At 38.5% G+C, this 23,065-nt stretch overlaps 1 protein-coding gene across 1 annotated transcript; it reads left to right on the top strand.

The window, feature by feature from the left end:
* Nucleotides 1-9,547: 9,547 nt before the first annotated feature.
* Nucleotides 9,548-19,704, top strand: LOC122042004 (cytochrome b-c1 complex subunit 7-like). Its single transcript, XM_042601908.1, has 4 exons — nucleotides 9,548-9,749; nucleotides 9,856-10,013; nucleotides 11,260-11,307; nucleotides 19,442-19,704. Exons 1-4 carry the CDS (start codon nucleotides 9,653-9,655, stop codon nucleotides 19,508-19,510), a joined length of 372 nt encoding a protein of 123 aa, XP_042457842.1. The 5' UTR covers nucleotides 9,548-9,652; the 3' UTR covers nucleotides 19,511-19,704.
* Nucleotides 19,705-23,065: the final 3,361 nt, after the last annotated feature.

The raw sequence follows: 23,065 nt of genomic DNA, 5'->3' as shown, positions 1-23,065 counted from the left end.
AGAGGCTTACGCTCTAGTATTTCGAATATGTTTTTTCGAAGTTGTGTTCTTTTGTTTCTTTCTTTTCATTGTGATTTGATTGTTCTCTTTGGTTAACCTAAAGTTATTTTAGGAAATTAAATATTAGCTTTCTATTAAAGGTTTTGTCTAGTCGGTGGTGGTTGCTCCCATATCCAAGAAGGCCATGTGCCTCGCCACGTCAGTACTGGGAACCTTTTATGGAAATTAATATTTAATGGAATTAATAACTTAAGGAGACTTGGGTCGAACGTGTTAAGTTCCGCAGGAGATCCAAGTCAAAACCTAAAAGAACAAATAGATTAAGTTTTGGATCAAACGTGTTAAGTTCCGCAGGCGATCCAAAATTTAATTTAAAAGAACACATGGTAGCTAGGAAAAGGTTCAGACCTTTGTACAAAATTTTTGTACAGTGGAACCTATAGGTTTTCCGAGTAGCAACCAACAAATAAGGATGAGTGGTACTACTCTTGGACTTAGATATTAATTAAATGAGTTGTCAGTAACTCACTTAATTAGTGGACATTCGATATCTTAAACACAGGGAGACTAACACACTCATAATAAGAAGGAGCCCAAAAAATGTAATTTGGGATTGGTGCGGTAGTTCAATGATAGTTCTCTAGTGGAATGAATTATCATTGATAAAATTAAGTTGTGTGCTCGGGACGTAATTTTATCGGGAGACCAAAACCAATTCCTCCTCTCGGTCCCTATCGTAGCCTCTTATTTATAGAGTACTATACCCACATATACCCACCTTCTATATCCACCTAAAGGGGGCCGACCAAGCTAGCTTGGGTACCAAGCTAGGGCCGGCCTATGTGGCCGGCCCTAGCTTGAACCCAAGCTAGTAGGGCCGGCCATAATTAATTAAAAAGAAAATTTAATTTTAATGTTTATTATTATGTGGAAGATTTAATTTAAAAGAGAATTAAAATTAAAATATCTCTCTTGTAAAAGATTTACAAAAGATTAAAGAAAGAGATTAGATCTCTTTCCTTATTTGTAGATTTGAGAGATGTTTTATTTTCTCTTTAAAATTATTCACATGTTAATAAAATTAAAATTATAGATATTTCGTTTTATTAACCATGAAGAGACTTTAAAGAGAAATTTTATTTTTAAAATTTCCGGAAACAAATAAGGAAAGTTTTAATTGTTGATTGAAACTTGTCCAATTTGCTTCCTATTGATTTGGCCGGCCATCATTGTTTAATTGGGAAATATTATTTTATTTTTCTCAATTAAATCATGTCAAGGAAATTAAGGAAAATTTATTGTAATTAAATTTCCTAATTTACCTAGGCCAAGGAATATAAAAGAAGGGGTGAGGTGCCTTCACAAGACACAACATCTATTATTCCTCTCCTCTTTTGTTCCTTGGTGTGGCCGGCCATCATCTCCTTCTCTTCCTCTTGTGGTGGCGAACCTCTCTCTCTCCCTTGGAGTTCTTGTGGTGGCGGATACTACTCGGAGAAGAAGAAGAAGAAGGAGAGAAAGCTAGCATCTCTTGGAGCTTGGTTAGTATTTTGGTTTTCTCCTTGGTAAAGCTTTTCTTTTGTGGCCGAACCTTGCTTGGAGGAGAAGAAGGTGGTTGGTGGTTTCTCATCTTGGAAGATCGTTGCCCACACAACGTCCGAGGTTAGAAGAGGAATACGGTAGAAGATCAAGAGGTTTTTCTACAAGGTATAACTAGTAATTTCTATTTCGCATCATACTAGTTATTTATGGAAATAATACCAAATACAAGAGGCTTACGTTCTAGTATTTCGAATATGTTTTTCGAAGTTGTGTTCTTTTGTTTCTTTCTTTTCCTTGTGATTTGATTGTTCTCTTTGGTTAACCTAAAGTTATTTTAGGAAATTAAATATTAGCTTTCTATTAAAGGTTTTGTCTAGTCGGTGGTGGTTGCTCCCATATCCAAGAAGGCCATGTGCCTCGCCACGTCAGTACTGGGAACCTTTTATGGAAATTAATATTTAATGGAATTAATAACTTAAGGAGACTTGGGTCGAACGTGTTAAGTTCCGCAGGAGATCCAAGTCAAAACCTAAAAGAACAAATAGATTAAGTTTTGGATCAAACGTGTTAAGTTCCGCAGGCGATCCAAAATTTAATTTAAAAGAACACATGGTAGCTAGGAAAAGGTTCAGACCTTTGTACAAAATTTTTGTACAGTGGAACCTATAGGTTTTCCGAGTAGCAACCAACACTTTATGGCGACAATGGCCAACTCAAAGGCAGTATACATCCGCTCGCAGACTTTCTCAGAAAATTCGTTCGAGCGGATGTGCTGCAGTCTCAGGGCTGCGACCCGGCCTGGCTCGGCCTCTTTATATTCCTTGAAGGCAGCTTGGGAAGCTTCAAGAGCCTCCTGCAGGGTCTTCAGTTCGTCCTTGTGTTTGGTCGCCTCCCCCGAGCGACCCTTCTTCTCGCCGTCCAGCTGCTCCATCAACTCCTTAACTCGTTGCTCCAGGGTCCGCGTCTCGACGTTTTTCTTATCCAGATCGGCGATAGCCTGCTTCTTCCGATCGGTGGCAAGGCTTATTTTTCGATCAAGAGTTTTGACCTATTTTTCGAGTTCGGCCAGCGTATAGGCCTGGTCGGCTGTCTTCTTTCGCTCTGCCTCCAACAAATCTTTGGTCCTCTGGAGTACTTTCTGCAGCTCGGCATATGAGGGGCCCTGGGAGGACGGGCCGCCCGAACTCTTCAGCCTCTTCAGCTCTTCATCCGCCATGGCCAGTCGGTTGGCGACAACGATCTCCTCCACCCATCTCTGACATAAATAGGAGTATTAATAGCTGATCGGAAAGACGGCGTAAAGGACTTTGGAAGACAACACACTTACCCCAGTGGCCTGCTGCATTTGGCTGTTGGCTAGGTTGCCGAGCGGAATCATCGCAGCACGGCCCCGAGCGTCGGCCCACATCTCGACGAGGGGCCCCTTCATGTGATCGTATGCTCGGGCGCGGTCGACCAATCAGACTCGGGCAAAATCTCCTCGGTGGGAAGGTGCAGGGTGGCCTTGATGGTGCGGCTCCGGCCTGGAGTCGTGTGAGCAGACGCAGAGGGAGAAGAGGTCGGGGCGGAGAACTTGGACAAAATGGCTGAGCGCTGGACCCGGTGGGAGGCAGGTGGAAGAGTGCTGACTGGCATAGCCTCGATAGGGTTGGCAGGCGGGTTCAGTTGAGACGGAGTCCGATCGGAGGATCTTGCCTCCACCATTGGGGTTTTTCCACGAGAATCGGATCCCGTCCGCTCGGACACATGAACCGCGGAAGTAGCCGATCGCAGCGGCGTCTCCGTTCGACGCCTTTTTTGTCTGAGAGGGCGCTCGCATTCCCGATCGGAGCCTTCCTCCTGGACGGTCGGTTCCCTGTTTGACGTAGCGCCCCCCGTCACCTCCACGGGGAGGCCTGAGTGGCCGACTCCTCCGCGTTTGTCCCACTCTCACCCTCGTGAGAGTCGACCGGGGTGATGCCCAGCTGCTCCATCTCCTTGGCGGCTGCCGCCTCAAGCGCCTCCGCTTTTCTCTTCAAAATCCCGAGCATCACGGACTCCATAACGATATTCGCTGCAAAGGAAAAAGAAGAAAATCAGTTAGCACTCAAAGTACATACGCAAGTGAAATTCTTACCGAAGCTGCTCGGGAGTGGAGTTCGGCTCGGACTCAGGCTGAATATATACAGCACACCTTCAGGCAGAAGCTTGTTGATATCGAGCTTCAGATCGGCAAGCATATTCGCGGCCTGGAGATAGTCCGGTCGGGTCTTAAATCTTTTTAGCTCGGGAGAAGTTGGCAGTCCGACCTACCATTTGGTTTAGAAGGGAGCCCGTTCGGGAAGACGAAGATAAAAGTAATACTCCTTCCAGTGTTTATTGGAGGAGGGAAGTTTATCAAAGAAGACTAGGTCGGGCCGAGCCTGAAATAGATAGGTACCCACCTCGGACTGCTTGGGATAATAAAAATAATAAAAAAATTTCGGGCGGAGAGGAATGCGGTGTATCTTGAACAATACCACCACTCCACACAAAAGGCGAAAAATGTTGGGAACTAATTGGGTGAGCAGAAGACTAAAGAAATTACAAACGTCGATGAAGAAGGGGTGGAGAGGAAACCGCAGACCGGCTATGAATTGGTCGCAGAAAAAACAGATAGCTCCGCTCCGCGGTTTGTGAGGCCGAGCAGATGGTGAGGGTAGAACGAGTTCAAAGTCGGACGGAATATCATAACCATCAAGCAAGACCTCGGCGTCGCGCTGATCGAAGTGAGACTCCATGGTAGTATACCAGGGGCCTAAAGTGAGGTCTGCGGGTTGGGAAGAACTGGCCATTATCCGACCGGGTAAGAAAGCAAAAGGCAAGAAAAAGACACACGGCAGAAGGAAGAAGATGATGAAGGGGACAACGACCAAAAGACAAGAACTTGACAAAAAAAACACAAGGGAAACAGAGAAGAAAGGCGGAGGAACCTTACAAAGAAGCTGGGGATCGAAGGAAGGAGGCGGGAAATTGTCGGAAAAAGGAAAATCGGAGTCACCGGAACGCTGAAGCACCGAAGAAGGCTGCGGGACACGCGAAGGCAAAGGTGCGGCAGAGGAAGAAGGTGACGGCTTTATAAGGTCGGGCCCGATCGGCCTTGACCGTCGGATGCAGGTCATAGGAACCGAGGCCCACATCGGGTCGTTCATTTCAAACCGTCGATGTCCCATCGGACACATCGCCGAGTCGTACGATGATGTCAGCGAAGGCGCCACGTGGCACCATGCCATAGGGGCGCATTTAATGAGCGTCATTATGGCGCGCAGTGCGCGTGCTCGGTCTTAATGGAGAGGATTTACATGAATCCCGAGGAGATCCGAAGGGCGTCAGCATTGATCGTCGACACGGTAGCAAAGCCAGCGGCAGTAAGAGGCCAAGCGGCCGTGAGGAGGAACATTCCAGAAAGTGGCAGAGCGGTGTCACTCCGGCCGACCGACAGTCCAGTCAGTCGGACTTAGCTCCTCCTTCGACTAGACTTGAGGGGGAGGCATGTGATCCGGTGATAAGGATGGGGGACCCTTGTTGGCGGAAGGTCAACGACACGTGTAGGTCAAAGGTCAAGAGATTCAACCCTGAGACCCGACCGACCGGACTGAGAGGGCCGACCGGCCACCCAACCAACTAGACTGAGATGGTCGACCGGCCACCCGATCGACCGGAATGAGATAGCCGACTGGCCGGGAATCTCCCGAGCCGAATAAAAGACAACCCGACTAGGGGTCAGGTTTCCGATGCTCAATGTAAAAAGGTTTCAGGGTCGAGCGGGTTGTCCGTTCGGCCGGGGCACAAGGCAACAAAGATAGGCAGGAGCAATCTCATCCGAGCATAAGACCGGGAGTCCTCCCAGTCGGACCGATACCTACAACCAGGGCAGAAGTGATATGCCTGCCGAGCGGCCGAACCGCTAGGCCCTGGAACAGACAGGAGGCGCAAGAGGACAAAGGAGACAGGGGATAACATCATCCTCGAGACATCCGTCGCTGATAGGCAGCAGGGTTGGCGCCCGAGCCGTACACAGGATCATACGGTGGAAACTTCCACCGTCACATCCGGGATATGCTCGGATGATTGCAGAATGACGTCAGAGGTACTTTTTTGACATGAGCTCGTTAAGGTATGTTTGGGGAAGCGTGCACACATCGAGAAGTGTGCCCGCGCCTCCTCGGGGTCCTATATAAGGACTCCCAGACGTCGACGAAGGTATGTACAATCCTCACTGTAGCCACAGTTACGCTGCCTCTCTCATTTCTCGTTGCCTGACTTGAGCGTCGGAGGGTCGTTGCCGAGAAACCCCTCCCGGCTCGGCTTCTTTGCAGGTTCGTCGGAGATCTACGCCACCAGTCGGATCAGCAGCGGAGAGTGTCATGTCCCCAACGTCCGTCGACTCAGCACTCGGACAGGATCAAATTGTCGACGGGAAACCCCTCCCAGCTCGGCTTCTTTGCAGGTTCGTCGGAGATCTACACCACCAGTCAGATCAGCAGCGGAGAGTGCCACGTCCCCAGCATCCGTCCACTCAGCGCTCGGACAGGATCACTCACCAACCATTGCTACTCATCGGTGTCAACTTGATGGAATTAATCTCAATTAATTCATTCATTTTACATTTGAGTAGCAACAAAAAATGTGGCAAATTATTGATTCATTCGCTTAGGTAAATTTTACCCCGACTAGTTTGACATTCGACGTAGACAAGTCATGCTGTCATATAAGTCAATTTGGTTTAATGCAATCTGGGCCATAGATTTGCACCCCTTGCACACTCACGCGTGAGAGAGAGTCTCTCTCCATGCATTTGTTTACATAATATATGTATGTGTAACAATTTAAACCAATAAACTTGCCATGAGATTTCTAATATAGGACTAAAGTCTCATTCACAATGAAATCTTCTTCCTTTTCACCTCTTTCCATTCACATTTCTAATAGGCAGAAGATAAAATCGAAGGAAAGATTGGTCGACTGATACTTTTATTGGGAGATTGAACACATTTGATTATTGGATCAAGCGGGATGCCGATCCGACCCTAGACGAAAAGTTTATGATATGTCGACTGTTCATGTTGATTGGATGATTGAAAAAAGATCCAATCAGCAGATGGAAAGGGATGTTGATCTGATCCATAAATAAACCTGGGTGGAAAAATAGCACAAATCTTTATCAGTTGGTTGAATCTATTGATCAGTCGACTAAAGAGCATATTAATTCAAACAACATATTGAATTGAATTAGATTTTGATCAGTCGATTGAACATGGCTATTCAATCGACTGAAAAATCTTATAACAAACCTCTAGCCCGAGACTCAAAGATCAATTGCCGATAGAGGGAGAGGGTGAATATGATTTATGCTTGTGAATGTAAAACTAATACTCTCATTATAATCGTAGCAAGGTCACCTACAATGTTAGCGACAAAAAGTAAATGATGTCACCATGGGTTGATACAGTTAGTAACTATATGGGTGGTTGCTCAAATTGATCTTGGGATCAATTTCCAATATGTACAAAATACCTCATTGGATGTCTGATCTCTCACATGCAAAGGGTTGCTGTAATAGGGTAAAATTGTCTCTCGTAATTTATCTGTCTATATCTAATCGGGAGTCGATGATACTAGGCCGTATGGGGTGATTGGTGAATGTTATTACCCTTTGCTCTAACAAAAAGTAAATGAAAGCACAAACATACCATAATGCTATAGGAATTTACATAGTTTGATTGCCCAGACTCCTATTCCATGGCATATGTACTAGAGATGGAGATTCCTCTTATGAGTTGGTCAAAAGGAGTACAAAAGGTTTTCAATAGAGGTATTAGAGTTTTGTAATAAGGCAAACAAAAACAATAAGACTTTATTGTAGATCAAGATATTGTTATTGTTTTCACATACCTCCCAACTCTTTCTAAAGCCTTCTCTCTACAACAAATGTTTGACATGGTCTTGATGTGCTAGTAGCAATCAATTGACTATTTGGTAGCATCAGTTAACTAATCAATAGAGAGCTTTGTTAATTCATTCTATACAATGTTATTGAATTTATCTCTTATACTATCAATCCATTGATCATCGACATCAATCAACTATCTTCCAAACTTTGACCATTTCTTATTGACGACTTCTTCATCTAACCTACATCAATCACTACTTAGAGACATCAATTATTCAATAAAGAATACGATTTTGTTAGTTTCTATGTCAACTACCTAACTAACTTAACCATCAGTTGACTAAAAGACTCTTTCAAGTGATTGATATATCTATTACAACGTATGTAATGGTTGAATCCACCTAACTTAAGATTTATCCCTGCTCAAATACATTTTCTCTCAATTCTAAATTCACCTGCAATTATCTTCCCCTATAAAATAATCTCCTATTCAACTTCTCGATACATTAGGCCATTAATTTTCTTCTTGTGTCATCCTTCTCACTTTCCTTATGTAGTCCACCTCCAGTTATCTCCCATCAAATTTCTCATCCCTTGGATATAAGAAATCATGGACTCTCCTCTTATATCATTCTTCATGCTCTACATACATAGTTTGCTTCTCCATTACAACTACACTTGCTCTTCTTCGTAGTCCCTAAAGTGTCTGATATCATCCTTTTATGGTCTACACATAATCCGCTCCCCAATTATAACTACACAGCCATAAGGTAATCATGACCTTGATTGCGCTAATTAGTCACAACATATCACCCTTTCCCATTCATATATATAAGAAAACTTCGAACCTTATTTGAAAAGGAGTAAACTAAAAGAAGGAAAAGGTAGGGATTGGCAAGTTTTAACTTTTCTTACCCATAAAAAGGAAGATTTTCTAGAAGGAGAAGGGAACCAAAAATATTTTTTATTCTAATCTTATTCTTATTTTAAAATATTAGGGTGCGTTTGGTTTGAACGTTTTTCATTTTCATTTTTTGAAAAAATGCGTGTTTCTAAAAAATGATGTTTGGTTTGCATTTTACATGTCTGTTTTCTAAAAAAATAGATAGCATTTTCTAGAAAAATAGAGAATGACTAAAAGTTATTTTCTATTTTCTAGAAAATGCGCGTTTTCCAGAAAATGAAAATGGAACATGCGTAAACCAAACGCACCCTTAATTTTCAAATTATCCCTATTCCAATTTTATGTTGTTTTATTGTCTTTCTACCCGAAGTGTTCCATTCTTTGAGTTTCTATTTTCTTCTCATGACACAAGCTAATCCTTCTCTTCTTGTTCTTGTCAATTATGTCTTATTCTTCTTGCAACCACTTCATCGTCTTCTTGAAGGTCAGAGCTAGCTCGTATAGCCACGCAAGTAGAGTATATTAATTAAATCAATTAATGATTTATTAATTAAATGGTAATATAAAAAATTATTTTTTATTAAAAAACTAATTTAAATGGTAATATAAAAGAATTAATCTTTTTTATTAAAAAGTATCTAATTTGTATTTATAAAAAAAAAATCAAATCCATGTCTAATTGAAGAAGTGAGAGTATTTTTATAATTTTATATATTTATCTTTTATTCTCCTCCATTTCCTCACAAATAGGATAATACATATTATGTTAGTGAATCTTTTCTCCATTTTAAACAAAGGTAACATAAATATTTTATTTTATTTTTCTATCATTTGCTCTTCCGTTAATGAATCTTCTTCTTAGCTTACCGTAAGTGAGAGTGGAGTAGTTTGCGTTTAAGAAGATCTTAAACATGTTCTAAAAAAACATAAGTGTTATTTTCTAACATTTAACGGGGAATTTATCTAATATTTAGGATATCAATGATTAAGAATTGAGGGACACGTTGAAGAAACTTTAAAAATGTAAGTGGAGGTTTACTATTAACAAAAAAAAAATACAACAAAACAAAACAAATTACCCTTAAAATCCAACAATTGTGAATTGGTTAGGGTCAGGCCGGCCCAACTCTTGGAGGGCGGCCCAATTCACGTTGCTCTACTTTATATTTCCCGTGGTTGGGTTCCGCCGTAGCTGATAATTGTTGTATAGAGAGAGGCGTGGGTGGAAGCTTGTCGGCGTCGCCTCGATCTAGGTGATTGATTGTTTGATTGATCCGTCGCCGGCTGATTTGAGGATGGCGTCTGCGTTTGTGAAATGGCTCACTGACCCCCGCCGTAACTGGTTCGCGGCCCAGCACTACAAAGCCCTCTCCAAACGCCTCAAGAGATATGGTGATCTCGTCGTTCCTTCCTCCCCATACGGATCCTGCTCTTGGATTATTCGATTTTTTTTTCATATAATTTCTTCTGAAAACAACAAATAAATCTTCTGTTTTAGGGCTGAGATACGAGGATCTGTATGATCCCCTGTACGATCTGGACATTAAGGAGGCTCTCAACAGGCTGCCGCGCGAAGTGGTGGACGCCAGGAACCAACGCCTTAAGCGCGCCATGGATCTGTCCATGAAACACGAGTACCTTCCCGAGGATTTACAGGTTTTCGCTTGCTTTCTCTCTTGTTTTGTTTTTGTGGTTCGGAAATGATTTTTGATTTTAAGGAAGTATTGCCTCATTGATTGGTTGGAAGATCTCTCTATGTTGGAGGGCGGAGTCTGGCAACAGATGATTTTTTTTTTTTTGGCTACAATTTGATATTGGGTTTAGTCAAATGTCCAACAGATTAATCTCTATCAAACTGTTCATTCTTGTCTTGCTTCGCTTAGTAGAATCACAATTTTGGTTGGTTACCTACTTCTCAGGTTTTGACATATCTAGCCTGGCCTTTCCGCTAGCTAATAGGATGGTTTAGCATCTAAATATCATAAAATAAATCTAAATTATTTATCATGTTATCACAACCTAAAGAATAAATTATATCCTGAAATTATAATAATCAACTCATAAATCTTGCATGTTTTCCTCTATGTTGCTTTTGTGTGGTATTGATTTGTGTTTTATTTATATTATTGGGATGCCATTCCCTATTTAACTATGAATGAAAAGTTAACAGAAAAAATTGTAATAGAGAATCAATAATACTAGAGGTTTGCTATGATGTCCAACAGTATAAGATCTAATTGTAAAAGGTGGATAAATTTGTTAAAATGTTGAAGTTATATGATGTTCATAACTAATTCTTATCTTGCAATCATTTGGCTGATTTATTGGCTTGGTCATCCACATTTACCATGAAAGGCCATCCTTTTATTTTCTTTAGAGTTTCTTGCAAATATGTGATTTACTGTTGTTATTATTTTTTTGTGCTAACAAAACATTTGATTGTTTGAATTTCCAATCCATCACATTCTATAGCACTTTAATGTTTCAACTCTCCTTGCTAGTTTGTAGAGTTGTACACAGTATGAACAATCTTTTGTAATAGCAGTAACAGAAGCTCAATGTAATAATTATCAGTTATGACTTAATATGAATGATTCTAAGATATTTTGGATAAATGTTTCTATTTTCATGTCATGTGAGAGGATATCCTTTACTTCTGGTATGCTTGTACAGTATAATATTTATTACCATATATTTTTTTTTTTGCAGTAATTGCCCTGAGTAAGTGAAGTTTTTATTTATTTATTTAACTTTCCTCCTCGCTATAAAGTAACTGAAATTGTGCACTTTCACCCGTATCCTATAGAATTGGCAAATGCCCTTTGTTACACTTTAGATGTAGTAAAGCATTTCATCTTTCCCCCCTATAGTTTAACACAACTTTAACATCTTCACCTTACAGGCATTGCAGACACCATTTAGAAGCTATCTCAGAGATATGCTTGCTCTTGTAAGTGTTTATTTTAACATACATTGGATGCACTTTGTTCTAAATCTGTAAATGTAGTTTTGTATCTCTGTCAATCGTGAGAGAATTCCATTACTGCATTATGATCTTCTCTAGATTGAATGTGAAATGTTAATAATCAATATCATCTTTGGTAAAATAATCTTGGAAATTTTATCTTTTTCTAAAGTTAATGTATTTTGTCTATTCATTGAGTTGACACATTGTTTTAAATGCTTTGTCTCAATTTAATAATAACAATGCATACTTTTGCAGACATTGTGAAGATAAATTCATTAATGTTGATTGAAACATTATGTGATAAGTCTTGTAAAAATGTAGCTTTTATTGATACATCCGTAAGGTTGATCTCTTATACTTGACTCTTTATATGCCCCTCCCCTAAGGCTGTAAATGAACCGAACTTTCATGAACAAGTTTAGTGTTCGGCTTGATAAGAGCTTGTTTATGTTCGAATATCAGACTCTTTTAGTTTGAATTTCTGTATTTATTTTAAAAATTAGATATACTCGAGCTCATATTCCAATTGGATTCCCAATGCTTCATCTTTGGGTGATGTCATTGAACGTTTATTCCCTGCATTGTTATATTAACCTCTCAGACTATGAACATAAATTTCAATGCCTCTTATACCCTCATATTCCTCCATAAAATCAAATGTCAACTATAGTTTATTTGGCGATGTCTATGTTCACACAACCCAATCTTGATTTTGCATTTAATACCGAAGTAATTTTATTTTATTACATGACTTATGTACTATTACTATTTGGATGGATATTGATTTTTCATTATATGCTAGGGGTGTTGGTATTATGCTTATCTATTAGATGGATGTGTATTCCATTACCTAGAAGGAATACTAAATTTTATTATTCCATTACCACGTGGATGATGCTGAGCTGATTTATGTTTATCTATTATATTACACAACATTTAACACTTTCGTAGAGACATTATGAATTAAATTTAATGGTATATTCTCATTGAAATGAGTTTGAATTCAGTGTTTTGATTGTAACCCAAAAATAGGAATATTATTTGGGGGCCATTTGAAATTAGGTTATTTGTTTAACTGTTTGTGTATCTAAATGTTGAGTTATGACTCGAACATAACAGTTGAAGATGAGAGTTGCAAAGATGGTGTTAAGGTTAATGTGCTAGCATACAAGGATGAACAAGATACAAAATGAGAGCATTAGAGACAAAGTCGAAATTATACTTATTGAGCGAAAACTTTGATAAACACGTTTAAGATGGTACCAACATATACTTAGATGACTAATAAATGCTCCAGTACAATGTGAAACTATAACAAATATACAGACTCAACAAGAAAGAGGAAGATCAAAGAAGACTTGGTTAACAATGAAAAATATCGTAAAATTTATTTAAATATTAATGATGATATAGTAGAGGATAAAACTCAATGGCATATGAAGATCCCTATAGTTGACCCCACTTAGTGGGATTAGACTTGATTGTTGATGGTGTAATAGAAGTAAACATAATAAGACAATTGTTAAGATAGGAGATTATCATTAAGCTCTATTTATTTGGGAGGATAGAAATAAAAATCGTGGAAAGATTTTCCACGGTGGAAACTTTCCCCTCTTTACTTAACAAAAAAGGATGAATTATTTTTCTTTCTTTCATTTACCAGATGAGCAGACGAAATTACAAATTCGTCTGTGGATTAATTTTTGATATATTTTTATCTGCCAAATTGGGTAGAAAGTAATTCCCTCCCAACTCTCTCCAACCTAACTTGCAAGAGTATCTAGCACCGCACGACAACGAACGACGATGCATCACAACTGCGGTCAGCAGCTCCATGTGCGTGAGGCAGTGACCTCGCACGATTGAGGCCTCACGAGCATGAGGTCGGCTTCCATAGCCACGGATGCGGCCTAAGGGTCGGCGTGCACGAGGGGTTCGTCCGTGATTTTCTTCTTCCCTCCTTTGTTTTTGTTTTTCTCTTTCCTTTTTTCTTTCCCATGTCCCATGGATTCTTTTCTTTTCTCTTTCCTTTCTTGTACCATTCATTATGAAATATTTTCCGTGTTAAGTCCTTTCTTTCCCCTTCCATCTTTCAAAGTAAATAGAGTGTGAAGTTTTAAGTATCTAGGATCTTTTTTAAAAAAGGTTGGAGGAGTTGATAGAGATGTGATTACAAAGGATATATGCAGAATGGTTGAAATAGAGGAGGGTGTCACGTGTTTTTTTGTGATCGTAAGGTGCCTTTAAAGCTTAAAGGGAAGTTTAGAAAATGGTAGTTCGATTTGCTATATTATATGAAGTTGAATGTCGAGCTATGAAATGAGCGCAGGAGCAGAAAATGAGAGTCGTAAAGATGAGGATGTTAAGGGGATGTGCAAATATACGAGGATGAACGAATAAGAAATGAGAATATTAGAGAAAAAGTCGAGATTGCACCTTAGTGAGGGAAATTTTCGGGAGATATGTTTAAAATGGTATGAACATGTATTCAGGCAACCAATAAATGTCCTAGTTAGGCAATATGAGATCATAACAAATACGCATATTAATCAAGAAAGAGTAGACTAAAAAGACTTGGCTAGAAATGATAAAATAAGATAAAATTTATTTAAATATAGATGAGGATATAATAGGGGATCAAGTCCAATGACATAGGAGGATTCATACAATTGACCCCACTTAGTGAGATAAAAGTTTGGTGGTGGTTGTTGTAGTTGACTTCATACTCTTGGATGGAATTATCTTTTTCTTTTTTTGAAAATCAGATCATCTTCAACTTCAGTTCAGATCAATTTTAATTGTTAGACCCATCTGATCAAACATAATTTTATTTAATTTTGCTTGGATATGTATGCCTGAATTTTTAACCCTGGGGAATTATGTAAATAACTTATTTTCCTTTATATATTTGTAGTCATTAAAATTATCTAGGAAAATCTTTTCTTGCTGTCAATTGTATCATAACATCAATAAGCCACTAAAGTTTTAGGTATAAAAGTTTCTCTTTGCTGTGAAAGGTATCTTTATTTGAGCCAAAATCACTAATGGGGACAGCAATATAGGACTCCAATCTTGGTTTAAAATATGAGAACTAGATTTTTAGTCCCACATTGGAATGGTTCCAGCACTGACTTGTGTCTACACATGGTACAGGTGGGCATAATTTAACTGTGTTGGCTTGAAACAAATGGACACGTAGGAGAGGTATAAGAAGAGGGGAAGAGGAAATAGAAGAATAGTAGGGAGAAATAGAAACATACTATTGTCAATACAATAAGAAGTGTTACTTAAGGAAATAGTCTATAGGAATGCATCAAACAGTCATGTATAATAACAAAAAATTAAACAATTGCAACACATGCAATATTTTTAGTATAACTAACAAATTAAGCATTTGAGGTATGGATTTAGAAGGGGTTGAGTGATCTGTATGTTTTTATAGAAGTTGTGAGTACATGTATAGTGATAATGGTGAGAAGTCAATATTCAAATAAGCATTTCATGATTTTTAATTCTGGCTAGCATGATAGGTGTGTATATGTACTAACAATAGTAGTTGTAAACATTATAACATGAGCATAATGTTGATTTTAAAAAGTTAAGCATGTATTAGTGTAACTCGAACAAGCAATATGCATATGAACTAGTTGTAAACACTGTAACATGAACATAATGTTGATTTTAAAAATCTAAGCATGTGTTAGTGTTACTCAAACAAGCAATATGCATATGAACAAAGGATATAACATAAGAATAAAAAATTATAAAAATTACGCAAGCAGGTAAGAGTATTTAAGGATAAAGGTTCTTCCTCCAAGGTTCTCTATCGAGGTCAACTAGAATATTCTATGTTAATAGGCCTATGCTTTAAGGGTCAACTTCAATAACTTTGGAAGTTGATGTTGATTGGTTATAAGAGGACAAAATGTCTTAATAGACATTAACTAGCTATAAATATCAAGGAACCAAACCTTATATTCTATTCATGATTCAAAATCTTGACCCATATCGGAGTTTCAGTTATGACAGAAACGATACAGTTTTAGTGTCGTACTATGTTGCATGGATATGGGTACAGGTATCGTATTAGACACAACATGAATACAGCGATACAGAAAATTTTGAACATATATATATATAAATTTAGTATTAAAAAATAAAAATCCTAGCATAGAAAACCATATTGCATCAATCATAATATCCATTACAAATAAAAAGTATATATAACAAAATATAAAACACCAAATCCATCTTAAACAGGTAAAAAAACTCAAACATCTATATCGGTCTTATCACCAACACCGTCTTTGTTCGTAATTAATCTATTTATTAATTAGTCCTCATAAATTATTATTTTTCAATTTAACCCTTGCAACTTTTAATTTTTTGCAATTGAACCCAAACGTATCCGGAAATATGTCTTAGCCATATCCTAGCCGTATCTGACTGGTCAAACTTAAAAAAAAGTCAATGACACATATTTGCATGTCGTGTCTGTATCTGACACTTCTAAATTTTTTTTTTTGAGTATCCATGCTACACGGGTATCTTATTGTGTCGTGCTGATATGGTTTCAATATTTTTTAAAAATAAATATATTAATTAAAAAATTTTAAAATGCAAAAAAAATAAATAGTTTGTTTAAAAAATATGGGATTGTGGTGCCTCCATATGGTAAGTAAATAAAGAAATAAATAAAAATTTATTATATATTTTGAAATTAATATATATATATATATATTAGAGTTTGATTAAGTCGGTTCCTATTTATAGTTAGGAGTTAATTGTAATTATTAACCTAAGGTTTATTTATTAACCGAAGTTTTAATAATTTAATTGGTGCATCCTTCTTGTGCCCGCAAGCGTCCCTGCTGCGAATTGTGGAGGTCGCCGTGGCCTCTTGTGGCAGCGATAGCTTAACCTAGCGGCATCCCCGCCGTGACCTGCGGAGTTTGTCATGGGATCGTTGTGGCCTCCGCGATCCCATGAGTTTGTCGTGGGATCGGGGCCTTCGCGACCCCATGGAGTTCACTGTGGGATCACGACGCCTCCACAACCCCGTGGTAGCCCACAGTGCGGGTGTAGGGTTAAGTTTTGCCCGTTTGTCCGGATCGGCACATCATGAAACGAAATTTTAAACCACGATTATTGTCCATTTTTAGATACTAGCTATTGGGGGGTAAACCTTGAAACTTCACTTTTATATTTGACTAGTGTAACCATAAGTGTTTCTTAGCCAATTACCATAAATCATAAACCCTATTGATCCAAAGGGAGTCCTTACATTGATTTGTTTTAAAGCATATGAAGACCTTTTTCGGACGTCAGAGATGAAGGGAAACAATCCCAAGACACTGTTGTTGTAGTTAGCAAGTGTGTAAAAGTCTTATTTAACCCCTAAAATGATTTTGTTTTAACTACACACCATATACAATCATATACTAATGAAGTATCGTCTTTAATTCCCTTTAAAAGTTTGAATCGATGATAATCTAATCAATTTAGTTGTTTAGCAATTTAACAAAGTTTGAAACAATTCACTTTCCAAGACACCTCAGCCGAACCTTTAACTTAATGAAGAAAAAAATCACATTAGAGATTAGCTTCCTACCTCTCAGTCTCTCACGAAGCTTGCAATTAGAAAATCAACTAGGTGTCTAAGAATTTCTGCTGTGACACTGCTATTTGCCTTGAACCCTTTAGAAACAATACCCACTGTGTGGTGTTGAGAAGAAGATAGAGAATGGCAAGGATCACACGCACTCAAGGGGGGAAAGAGGGGGAAAGAAAAGAGAGGAGTGGTTTTCTTTGGGTTATTAGAGGATCGGTTCCTCAACATCAAGGGAATCATTTGGTTGCCTAATAGTTTGAGATAATAAGTTGGTGCTAGAGTGGTTTCCTCTCTTGTGTCTATATGAAAAGAGAGGAAATAAATTTATCTTTGTCTACAGCTTTATCTATTCCATTGCTTTTTGTTGAATCTAGCGCTAAATCCTTCACCGTTGATGATTTGTAGTAGACAATCATAGGATGCTGTTGCTTACCAAGTAGCACTCCTAGTTCTTTGTTTGGATCTTTTTATTTCTCCCTGGAAAAGTACTTGCAATCATGTTATTTCTCATTTGTCGCTTCCTATCTTATATTCACTTATGTATTTTTCTTCCATTAGGCACTCTCACATTTAAGTAGAGGTAGGAAATTTTCAAAGTGATACAATTCTTACATTCTAATGCTATTCTAGATTAGTACTTCTTCCTTTTGACAGGTTGAAAATAAGGTGCAAATGAAAATTCACAATATAGATATGGTTTCACCTATTGATATTATAGAATGATTGAAGCCTCAACTATTAGCTAAGTGATCACTATGTTAATGGTGGATAGGTATACTGGCCCACTCAAGGTACGATGATCTTTATTAAATGATATGGTACGGCACAATATTTTATTAAGTGATACAATAAGGCGCAAAAGATTGGTCGAGAAACAAAATTATCTCAGTTAGAAGATCAGACACATCATTCACAGTGAAAGTGATATGTTTGTTTCTTAAAGCTTCATGTCGTGTTTATTGCTTATTTAGGAGTAGCTTTAAGAATTTTAAGTTATCTAAAATTCTTGCCTGAGAATAATTTTTGTATCAAGATTACAGTGGCATTTAATTTGTGGGGTAGACTGACGTTGATTGGCTATGTATATTTTGGTTCTGTCTAAGAGCAAGAAACCCTTATATATACTCAGATTGAGATTTGAGTGCAGATGTGGAATATAATGATGTTATAATCCTAAATGCATGAAGAACTTATTTGGGTTAAACAACTGAATCAAATTAGGAAGTTATACTTTGACAATCAAGTTGCCATGGACATAACCTCTTATCCAGTCCCTTTGTTTATGAGAGGATAATACATAGTGATTGATTGACACTTACAAGGTCTAACAAGTCCAAGAAATAAGAGCATTAGAGAGAAAGTCGGAGTTGCATCTATTGAGGGAAAATTCCGAGAGACACGTTTAAGATGATACGGGCATGTTTAAACGATCAATAAATGCTCCAGTTAGGCGATGGGAAACTATGACAAACATGCATATCAAATGAAGAAGACAAAAAAGACTTGGTTATTAACAATAAAATAAGATAAAATTTATTTAAGTATAGATGATGATATAGTAGGAGATAGAGTTCAATAGCGTAAAAGGATCTATATAGTCAACCCCACCTAGTGGGATAAGGTTTGGTTGTTATTATTGTTGTTGTTGAATAATAAACATATAGGGGATTATCAGAATTGTTAAAAATGTTCTTATCATCTTAACTTTCTTTTTCATTTGTTATATTGATAGTAATGCCTAATTGCTAAGAATAGTAGTGAATTTTTTTATATATATTTTTTTCTAGTACGTTCCGCGATGTTATTTTTAACAATCCAACACTCGTATCATTAGGCAATGAGGGATCCCAGCGTATCAGATCCTAGTATTTCGATATAAAATTCAATAGCAATAGCATAGCATCGTATCTAAACAATTTGAAGTTATACTCCTCAAAATTTTCTTTTCATTTAATTCTTAGAGTGTCAGATTAACTTAGATATATATATATATGTATGTATATGAAGTTTATCACATGGAAAGCTACTCAACTAATTTTGTTGAAAAGGTAAAATGCATTTTCTTCTTACAATTTCTATAAAAACCTATGAATAAATAAGCGCCTCTTATTTTATTCTACAAGTTGGGTTTTCTCTGTTATATATGGACAGAAGAATTTCATCAACAAATATTTAGAGATGATTTTTTTTTAATCCCTTTTTAGCCACTAGCCACTAGAGATGATTTCCTTCTGCTTCAATATTTGTGGTTAAATTTTCCTGTTGAATTAGGCAGATTCATAAGATTGAGTGTTATCACTAATTATATATATTGTAAACTATGTATCCTGATCTCACAAGAGCATTTATAAAATTCTCCACTGTTTTGATGAAATGTTTTGCCATAATGGTAGTTATTTTCTGCCCCTTATTTATTCGCGTTCTGCATCGTTGGGTTTGGCGACGACATGCGATGTGATGCTAATTTGAATTATGGCGCTTGGATTCTGAAACAATTTTTGGCAGGTTAAAAAGGAGAGTGCAGAGCGTGAGGCGCTGGGAGCGCTCCCCCTCTATCAGCGCACAATTACATGAAGCACCCTTCTCTTCCCGTAGCTATTGTGCACTCAACTGCAGTGAAATAAAATTGCATTAACTCTTTTTCTATCAAGTTTGCTACTTGATTATTTTTACTTTTCACTCATTTTTAAATCGTGCTATGAATCAACGGTCATAACTGAACCCTTGAAATGTTCTACATAATGTGAATGCCAAAGACTATTTCGTTATTAGTGTGCCATAGAAATATATCTTTGATTCTTTTGTTTCTAGATTATATCTTGAAGATCTCACAAACATCCTTTAGAAAAAAAATATATGAAAATTTTATTGGCTTTGATTAACAACCATTCATTCAAAGCTTGCAGTTGATTAATGGATAAGTAGGAAAGTGCAAACTGTTCACATATATATTATATATACTTGAGAATTAAAATTGACTAAAGTTGATTGTATGCGCGAATTAAAATTGTTAGATCAATATGTGCTATTGATGTTTTAATTGCTTTGATTGTATTATTATGTCAGTTCCAATTGCATGGGGCGGTCTTGTGCAGAGATGTTAGTAACAAGATGACTATGATTATTGAGAGAATGATTTATATATATATTTTATTTGGATCATATATTTTGTTTATTTTGATTAATTTTGGGGTTGATTGGTTCTGTTCTATCAAAGTTTTTTTATGTTATTAGGATAAATTTAGAAGCATGGATAATTTATCTGTCCAGCATTTTTAAATGAATTGTCGGTTAAGAAAATTTTGAGTGACTCGTTTGGCGTATCCTTGGAATAAAAAGTCCTTTCATAGTTCTAGCCTCTTTAATGGCATATATGTATATACGCACGCTCATGGTAGTAAGGTGAGCGGTAATGGAAAAAAAATGCTGATTTTTTAATTTTGGGTTGTGCAAATAAAATTTTATTGGATTATAATATTAAGTATAAAAAAAATTAATTAAAAAATATATTAGAAGTGTATGGGATCATGATTTTTTTAGTTCCACATCCTAGAATTGATAATACTGAGTCGATGACATTAGAAAGTATATTTTTCTCGATCTTTTAGTTAAGATCAAATATAATATCTGTTTTTCCGTTGCATTACTGCATGGGTCTAGTTCATCCTTATTAAGTTCAATTTATGGGTCAGAGATATTAATTTATACGTATTCATGTATTATATTACATATATAGCGCACGTCTGTAATGACTAATATATATATATATATATGTCACTTGTTTTTTAAAAAAAAATAACACTAGATACTCATAAGGTATGCATAGATTCCTACGCCTTAAGTTCTAAGTGTTGATACAGTCTGACCTGGATGTTGTTTTGCTGTTGACACTGATTTAAGTTTGTATCAGATATTTAACTCAGATTAATTACTAATCTAGGTTGACTAGGTTGACCTGATTGAGAAAGTCCTAACTGGGATGTTAGGCAGTTGGAAAGTCCTGGTGAGTGAAGCCAGGCAGATTGGAAATCCTGGTGAGTGAAGCCAGGTGAAAACCCTAGTAAGTGAAGCTAGGTGCAAGTCCTGGTGAGTGAAGCCAGGCAAGGGAAAATCCAGATGGATCAAGGGTGATCGGACATCTGGTGTTGAAAAGTCCAAGAAGGAAGCTTGGCATGCGAAGTCGAGAGGGCTCGGTGGCTCGTTCTCTAGGACCGGATGAAGTCGGAGAGAGCTAGGGAGCTCGTTTCTTCGGACTAGGTCGAGAGGGCTCGGAGCTCGTAACATGGATCGGTCGGCGGACCGATCCGGTGAAACTGGACACTGATCGGTGCGGACCGATCCGGTGAAATTCTTATACCGATCGGTGCCGGCGATCGAATTGATCGAGCGTTGAACGATCGACGGCGCACCGATCGAAATCGATCGATAGCCTCATGATATTCTTGATCGGTCGAGACCGATCGAGAAGCGCGTTTGGGAAGAACGCTATCGATCGGTGCGGGGACCGATCAGATTAATTCTGATCGTCCGCCGATCGGAGGCTATCGTATTTTCAACAGCGCTATCGATCGATGTCCGGGACCGATCAGATTAATTCTGATCGGTCCGCGACCGATCGAGATGATCGAGCATGGATCGGCGCACCGATCCACGATTGTTTGTTTTGCATGTACTTTTTCTGATTGCCGTATTCACCATCTGTTTTTAACCATCTGCTGTGAGTCTTTCTAGCTTGCAGGTTGCAGGTCACATTCTCATGTTTGGATTCAAATTAAGCTTCATTAAGAAAGGAGACAAGTACCCTTTTCACTGTAATTTGCTGCAACAGATACATTTGGGGCATCAACGTTCACTGGCGAAATCCGATTACGATTGGGCTGCTCAGTTTGACTTCTACCCATTGGTTGGTATCCAGAGACGCCAGTGATTTCCATTGGCATGTGTTCAGAGAATCAGAAGAGGAGGAGAGGTGATTGGCTACGCCTTGCTGGCAGCAGCGATTCTGCAGACGGCGGTGATACGAGCAGAAAGAAGAAGAGGAGTTCGAAAGGGATTCTGAATTCTCTGTCTTTTGTGATCAAGCCTTCGAGAGAGCAAGTTGGTGAAGCTGTGAGCTCCTTGCTGAGAAGGTTGATTGTGCGCTCTCTGCTCTGTTCTCTTCTCCGCGTGGCTGTAAGCTCATCTTAATATTTTTCTCAGCCACTGTAAGTCTTGTGCTTAAATCTATAATCAACTGAGACTTTGTTGAGAGGTTGCTCCACCGAGAAGGAGACATCTTTAGCCGGATCTTGTCCGGGGTGTGATCTACCGAAAGATCAAGGAGTCGTCCTCCTTACGGACACGCCGAGGAGTAGGGGCAAGTTATCCCCGAACCTCGTATATCCTTGTGTCTGCTGTGTGTTTGTTTTCTTTCGTTTTAGTTTTTCTATTTCCGCTGTGCTGTGCTAACAAAGTTCTTGAAGAAATTTCTGTTTAGTGTTTTTCAAAGAGGCTATTCACCCCCTCTAGCCATCTAAGATCCCAACAAGTGGTATCAGAGCAAGGTGCTCTTCATCTGGACTAACATTCCAAGGAGCAACAAGATGGCCATGAAGGAAGGATTCAGCACCAACAGACCACCGTTCTTCGATGGAGCAGATTTCCAGTATTGGAAGAGTCGCATAGAGTATTACCTCAAGACTGATATCTCCATGTGGTTCTCGGTCAAGGAGGGATTCTCACCTCCAAAGGACGAAGAAGGTAAGGAACTTGACTCATCGAGATGGTCAACCGAGCAAACTCGCAAGGGACAAGCCGATGCCAAGGCGGTTGTCACTTTGCAATGTGGGATAGCCAAGGATCAACTTGTCAAGGTTGGTCCTTTCACAAGTGCGAAGGATCTATGGAACAAGCTCATCGAGCTCCAAGAAGGGACTCGAGACTCTCGGATCGCCAAGAGGGATTTGTTCCTAAACCAACTACAGAACCTTGTCATGAAGGAAAATGAAACTGTAAGTGAGATACATGGAAGGTTCAAGGAGATCATCAATGGTCTCCATTCGGTGGATGAACGAGTCGAAAACCGTGACCTCGTAAGGTATGCTCTAAAAGCTTTTCCTAGGAATGCCTTGTGGTCATCCATGATGGATG

The sequence above is a fragment of the Zingiber officinale genome, chromosome 2A (assembly GCF_018446385.1).
Source record: "Zingiber officinale cultivar Zhangliang chromosome 2A, Zo_v1.1, whole genome shotgun sequence".
NCBI lineage: Eukaryota > Viridiplantae > Streptophyta > Magnoliopsida > Zingiberales > Zingiberaceae > Zingiber > Zingiber officinale.
Note: the sequence above shows the minus strand (reverse complement) of the source record. Positions and strands in the feature narration are given on the sequence as shown.